Below are 7,280 nucleotides of genomic sequence, written 5' to 3'. Positions count from 1 at the left end.
GTGTCAGTTCTTTCCTTTCCATACATCCGTCTATCCAGGCACCCCCAGACTAGAGATGATCTAGAATCACTCCAGAACTCCTTTTGGTCCCTGGAATGCTCCAAAAGAAGGAGACCTGCAGGAGGTATCCTAATCCGGTACCTGATCTACGTCCTCCTGAGTCATTCCACTGAAGAGGAGCAGCTTTACTCTTAGCACCACCCGGATAACAGGGAAGATTATTGCAGCCAGTTTGATCCAGGATCTTGGTGCACATGGACCAGTAAATCAAGGCCATCTCCATCCAGCTCAGCTCCCCACGTGGCTTCCCCACGGCACACTGGACCAGACAAAGTCCCAATCCTTCAGTCCGTCTCTTCTCCATCACTCAGGAACACGTGCTTTCATGTGAGTTCATATTTAAATTGTTGTCTTACTCAATGCAAATCTATCCTCGAGACGCCACCTTGAACCAGGTGTCCATGCATTTTTCAAGACCGGATTTCACAAATTTGGTCCTCATTGTTGTCACTGCGTCCTCCCTCAATTGTCTGCCGAACGTGTCAAATGTCGCAGCCAGATTGTTTACTAGTACTTACTGACGGACTCGCATCACTCCCGTTCTTGTATTCTACTGGGTTCGACCCTTCGTCTACAAAGCCCTCAATGGGCCAACTGCCCTTTCCCTGTCAGCGCTGCTCACCCCTTCTGTCCTCTTTCAAGCTCTAGGTCTTCTGATCCGATCATCTCCTACTGTGTTGACAGCCCCCCAAGGCGCTTTACAATACAGTCATTCACCTCTACGCACACAGATATACACATACTGGTGGTGATGAGCTACACTGTGGCCACAGCTCTGATAGAGGTGAGCGCGTTGAACAGAGACACCGCTGGTCCCTCCGACCACCACCATCAACAGGCAGGGAGGTTGAAGTGCCTTGCCCAAGGGCACAACAACAATGGCAAACGGGGCTTGAACCTGCAGCTTCTGATGTTATCAAATGGTTTCAATGCTGGCTGCTCATTTCCTTCCTCAAAATCTAGATTTTACTAATTCGCTCATTTCATCCTTTTTACTGAACGAGTGGAGTCGTGTGATGTTCAGGGCTTCTTTAGACCAGAACGGTGTTTCTATTCCTGCATTTATTAAAGGCTAAAAAGCAAACATTCAGGAGTTAAAAGGTGCAGAAAAACAAACAGACTTTAGGCAGAAAACACGTAAAAAATAATTAATCATTCCATTACATAAAAATCCACCTGATGTAGAACATGAGGAAGCCAAAGGTTGGTGATCACCATGGCAACAAACTGCTCCACTGCAGAAGCCCACTGTTGCCAAATGTTCTACAAAGTTTTACAATCATAACAAAAAAACAGATTCATTTAGGCTCCGATTAGATAAAACGTATTTCAAATCAAAAAAACTTGTTATGGGAAACATTTAAATGTTTTTTACTGATCAATAAAAGCTTTGTTGTTTTTATTTGTCGTTTATGTACCAAATGGGCTTCCGTAGTTCTGAGACTCAGCTGAACAGAAGGTTTTTTTAATCTCAAGAACAGTTTTTCTTTTTCTGTTTTCAGATATAAATTAATAAAACTAGACAAAGGTCACTACAGACAACACAAAAACACAACTGGACATTAATTTTCTACATTTACACAAATCAGGAAAATAACTCACAAATTCAGAGTTCAGCTAATAAAAAAGTCAATTATAAAAAAAAATTACGCTCAGAAGTTTTCAACAGCTGAAAATTTCACCCAAAGGAAGAAAAAAATAACAAAAATATTTTGTTTTTTTAAATATCAAACTAAATCATTGCACATTTAGAAATGTAGAAATGAATTAACTATTCTTTTTTGGGCTAAAATATATTTTAATTAATCAAAAGTGGCCATTTAGTGTTGCACTTTTGATTTAAAAGTGTAAAGCATCTATTAACGGCACATGCCTTTAACGGTTTCTTTTGAAATGACAAATGATTTCAGTTTAAAATGACTTCAACCTTAAATTCTACTATTATGTGATCAATGCAACAACGTTTTCAAGCAAGTCACCCCCAAATCTATTTTTTCTGATAAACTATATAAATGCGTGCCTAATCCTGCTGCAGACACGTGTCGTGAACAGTTTTGCACTTTAGTGCATTTTAGTTAAAATTTAAATTTTCTGCCTAAAACTGTCAGTGTTGTGACGTTGTCAGGTAAAAACTCTGCACTGCATTTGAATTTAAATCTGCCATCGCTATTGGCCAAGTGGTACCCTAGAACGTTAGCTGGTACCATATGATGTCACAATGTCGTTGTGAGCCTGTGTGTGTGTGTATTTCTTTGCGGCTCCGCCCTCTCGGTCTGCTAGGCAACAGCATTTGTTGCATTTTTCAAACAGGAAGTGGGAGTGGAGTAATACTCTGGTAGGGGGTGACTTGCTCTTTAAACAGCTTTTTCCTCGTGTTTGTGGGACTTTATAACGAAATAATAGCCGTGACAAAACCTTTTTCACCGATTTTGAATAAAAATAATCTAAAGGGCAGAAGATCAGCTCAGCTCTGAATTCACGAGTGTTTTCAAGACAAAAGAAGAACAAAATCAACACATTTGACTGAATTAATTCCTTAAATATTTGACGGTTGGGGGTTTAAGTGCTACACGTTCTAGTTGTTCTTAGAAGGTAAGTAGAAGGTCCGGTTCTTGGTTCTGGGTGAAGTTCTGTTCCTTCATCAGTGGCCCCGGATTCTGTGACTCATGTGGGATCAAAGTTCTGTTTAATGAGAAAGGTTGACGTGCTGAACCCGGTTCTGATCAGACCCGGTCTTGACCCTGAGTCACAAGAACCCACATGCAGCATCTTGGAGCAGGAACCATCTGAATGCTCTGAGCCACAAACGCACTGGAAACCTAACTGGTACCAGTTAAACCAGCCTGCAAAGCTCTAAAGTTCTGAGAGTTCTGATTGAACGGAAGTTGGGTTCACAAAGTTTGTTTACGATGACGAGGTGACATTCCCTGAGGTCTCCCGAGGAGAATACTCCGCCTCCTCCTTGTTGGGGTGGGAGGAGTTATCTGATTTGCTGCGGCTAAACTCCGCCCCCATTATCGGACCCGTGAACTTGGGCTTCCGGCGGATGCAGGAGGTGCAGCACATTAGTGTCTTAAGGAATGCTCGGCGCATCTCGTTGCTGGTCAGCGTGTAAATGAGCGGGTTCATGGCAGAGTTGAGTACGGCGAGTGCCAGGAACCACTCGGCCTTGTAGAGGACGGGACAGGTCAGAGTCTCACAGGCCACGTCCAGCAGCAGAAGGACGAAGAGCGGCGCCCAGCAGGCAATGAAGCAGCTCAGAACAATGATGACGGTCTTCAGCAGTGCCAGGGACTTCTCTGAGCTCTTGCTGTTGGCACTGGTGCCGCCCCGCCCGTTGGAGACTTTGCGGAAGACAAGCTTGCGACTGCGAGCGCGGACCAGGGCATAGATCCGGGCATACAACACCACGATGGCCATGAGGATGATGCTGAAGACGGTGGTGCAGAACAGGATGTAGGTCTTATGGTAGAGTGGCAGCACGGTGGAGCACTGCACCATGCGGTCGATGCAGTTCCACCCTATCACTGGCAGCCCGCCCAGCGCCGCCGCAATCATCCACACGGTGCTGATGAGTAGGAAAACCCGGCAAGTGTTCCCGTTGTTGTGCAGCTTCATCTTCAGCATGGTGAGGTGGCGCTCGATTGCGATGGCCAGCAGGCTGAAGATGGACGCCGCCAGTGCCACAAACATGCTGCCCTCCCGGAAGAACCACTGCGTTGGCGTCAGCTTGTAGGTGTTGGCGCCGGACAGGAGGATGTTAGCGGTGTAGACGACACCTGCCAGCAAGTCCGACAGCGCCAAGTTCCCGATGAAGTAGTACATGGGCTTGTGGAACTTCTTGGTCCTCCAGATGGTGGTCAGGACCAGGACGTTCTCCAGGATGATGAAGCAACACACAATGATGAAGACCACTGAGTCGGCCTTCAGACCGGAGTCCTGCTGGGTCGTCTTACGGAACTTTCCGGTGTAGTTGTAGTGTTTGGCAATGAGGTCGGAATAACTGGGATCAGCCATGGCCTGCTGCATGAGTCCAGCAGGGGGCGCTGCGTCCTCACAAATCAGTTATTCATGTCAGGTGGTCCTCCTGAGGAGGAGCTGAGAGGGACATGGTCCTGCAGGAACAGGAGAGGAACACTTGAATAAAAGCTTCTCCGTTCAGGAGATTACATCCCTGATTTCAACAAGCTCGCTCTAACCCTAACCCTGTCATCTGTAAACATCTGTGACCAGCTTGACTAAAGTTCATAAAACATATTAATCCAAATAAATAATCATTATCAGAAAAATAACATTTAAATCATGAAGAGTTTGTTTATTTTTGGCGTTTTGGTTCTGAGGCAGTTTTATTCAACAGATAAAAATCTAAAAAACCTTAAACGTAACAAATTCACGTAAAACTTCATGTTTGTTGTTAAATCAAACATCTGTTCAGCTGTTCATCCTAAAAATGATCTAACTAGACGTTATCCGCAAACTAAACGCTGCGGAGTTTAGTGATTATAATCACATTTCAACGAAATATTCTCATAAAACGTCCTTAAATTATTTTGACATGTCTCACTACGATGCTCATGATCATTTTATTATCATAATAAAATATTTATATTTTACTTTATTTATCTGTTTATTTAGGCTGGGGTTCCAAATAACGTGGCTAAATTGAGGGAATTTCTTCTGCTTTGTAAATGTCTGAAACCTGAACATGAAGGCTTAAACTGGACGGATCCCATCATTCTGCTGTTTATTGGTGATTAAATAAAACATTAAAGTTAGACTTGACCTCAGCACAGAGAAAAGTTGTTTAAATCCACCAGAGTTACTGAAGACTCGGTTTTAGTCTTTATTCGACTCAATAACGATCAAATATCATTGAAGAGGAACTGAATTTGAACAGAATCACCCAAACCCACACACGAGTCCCGCCACGATGATTAAATCAGTTCTTTTCGACTTTATTTAGGGTTTTGAACTTTTATCGACTTTATTCCAGTAAAAACTCCGCAGACTGACCTGAGTTCAGCCGAGCGCGGCTCCTCAAGCCGGGAGGACAGAAGGCGGCTCCGCTCCTGGTTCTGGTTCTGGTTCTGGTTCTGGTCCAGTAGATACAGAACAAAACAAACATAAAAAACAGGTCCGACTCCTCTGGTGCAGCTGAAGATCCGCGTGGGTTGCTCCGAAGGTCGACCAGAACAACAAAGACGTTTTTGGTTTTTACAGAGTCCGACTGCAGAGAGGAGAGGACACACGCACACGCACGCGCACGCGCAGGACCGGGAACGACGAGGAGGAGGATGCTGTCCTCCTCGTGTTTGTCTGTTTCACATCAGATGGATGGATGAAGATGGATGGATGGGAAAATAAATGGTTGAATGAATAAATAAATGGATGGATGGATGGATGATGGATTAATGGATGGATGGATGATGGATTAATGGATGGATGGATGATGGATGATGGATTAATGGATGGATGGATGATGGATTAATGGATGGATGGATGGATGGATGGATGGATGATGGATTAATGGATGGATGGGTGGATGGATGTATGATGGATGAATGGATAAATGAATGGATGGATGATGGATTAATGGATGGATGGATGATGGATTAATGGATGGATGGATGGATGGATGGATGGATGGATGATGGATTAATGGATGGATGGGTGGATGGATGTATGATGGATGAATGGATAGATGGATGGATGGATGGGTGGATGGATGTATGATGGATGAATGGATAGATGGATGGATGGATGATGGATGGATGGATGGATGGATGATGGATGAATGGATGGATGGATGATGGATGGATGGATGGATAGATGGATGGATGGATGGATGATGGATGAATGGATGGATGGACGGATGATGGATTAATGGATGGATGGATGGATGTATGATGGATTAATGGATGGATGGATGGATAGATGGATGTATGATGGATTAATGGATGGATGGATGGATAGATGGATGTATGATGGATTAATGGATGGATGGATAGATGGATGGATGGATGGATGGATGGATGATGGATTAATGGATGGATGGATGGATGGATGGATGATGGATTAATGGATGGATGGATGGATAGATGGATGTATGATGGATTAATGGATGGATGGATAGATGGATGGATGGATGGATGATGGATTAATGAATGGATGGGTGGATGGATGTATGATGGATGAATGGATGGATGGATGGATGGATGGATGGATGGATGAATGGATGGATGGATGATGGATGGATGGATGGATAGATGGATGGATGGATGGATGATGGATTAATGGATGGATGGATAGATGGATGGATGGATGGATGATGGATTAATGTATGTATGGATGGATGGATAGATGGATGGATGGATGGATGATGGATTAATGTATGTATGGATGGATGGATAGATGGATGTATGATGGATTAATGGATGGATGGGTGGATGGATAGATGGATGTATGATGGATTAATGGATGGATGGGTGGATGGATGTATGATGGATGAATGGATGGATGGATTAATGGATGGATTAATGGATGGATGGATGATGGATGAATGGATGGATGGATGGATTAATGGATGGATGAATGGATGGATGGATGACCATCAACTACCTCACCAACCAGCCACAGTACATGAGGCTGCACAACTGTACGTCTGAGGTGGTTGTGTGCAGTACTGGAGCTCCACAGGGTACAGTGCTCTCTCCCTTTCTCTTGTTTTTTAAAACTTTATTTTATTTTTACACGGACTGTACAACAAAACATTATCACCATTAGAAACAGATGCAGCATACATAAGGTTTCTAGCCAGAGGCTAATTCACAGCCCGTGTCCCTGTTTGGGCATTTATATCTAAACAGAATTAAAGTAACAGATACATAAATACTGTGCCGTTGCAAGTTACACCAATAAAGTACATAAAAATTACATAAAAGTACCAAAAACTACATATTCAGAATAAATGCCAATGTTTCAATGTTGACATCTTCACCTTTTACCTCTGACTTCATCTACAACACCAGCAGCTGTCATCTCCAGAAGTTCTCTGATGACTCGGCCATTGTCGGCTGTGTGTCTGAGGGGAATGACCAGGAGTACAGGTCAGACACTCCCCCTCACTCACCAGTAAACATCCAGGGAGCAGACACTGAGGTGGTGGAAACCTTTAAGTACCTGGGTGTTCACCTCAACAGTAAACTGAACTGGTCCAACAA

At 43.8% G+C, this 7,280-nt stretch overlaps 1 protein-coding gene across 1 annotated transcript; it reads right to left on the bottom strand.

The window, feature by feature from the left end:
- Positions 1-1,104: 1,104 nt before the first annotated feature.
- s1pr1 (sphingosine-1-phosphate receptor 1) lies at positions 1,105-5,347 on the bottom strand. Its single transcript, XM_015971233.3, has 2 exons — positions 5,074-5,347; positions 1,105-4,175 (listed from the first exon to the last, which is right to left on the bottom strand). The coding sequence occupies exon 2, from the start codon at positions 4,087-4,089 to the stop codon at positions 2,965-2,967; it is 1,125 nt and encodes a 374-aa protein (XP_015826719.1). The 5' UTR covers positions 4,090-4,175; positions 5,074-5,347; the 3' UTR covers positions 1,105-2,964.
- Between the last annotated feature and the right edge of the window lie 1,933 nt (positions 5,348-7,280).

The sequence above is a fragment of the Nothobranchius furzeri genome, chromosome 8 (assembly GCF_043380555.1).
Source record: "Nothobranchius furzeri strain GRZ-AD chromosome 8, NfurGRZ-RIMD1, whole genome shotgun sequence".
Lineage (NCBI taxonomy): Eukaryota > Metazoa > Chordata > Actinopteri > Cyprinodontiformes > Nothobranchiidae > Nothobranchius > Nothobranchius furzeri.
Note: the sequence above shows the minus strand (reverse complement) of the source record. Positions and strands in the feature narration are given on the sequence as shown.

Excerpts from the sequence above, each read along its gene's own strand:
- s1pr1 (XM_015971233.3), bottom strand. The coding sequence starts at position 4,089 with ATGCAGCAGGCCATGGCTGATCCCAGTTATTCCGACCTCATTGCCAAA.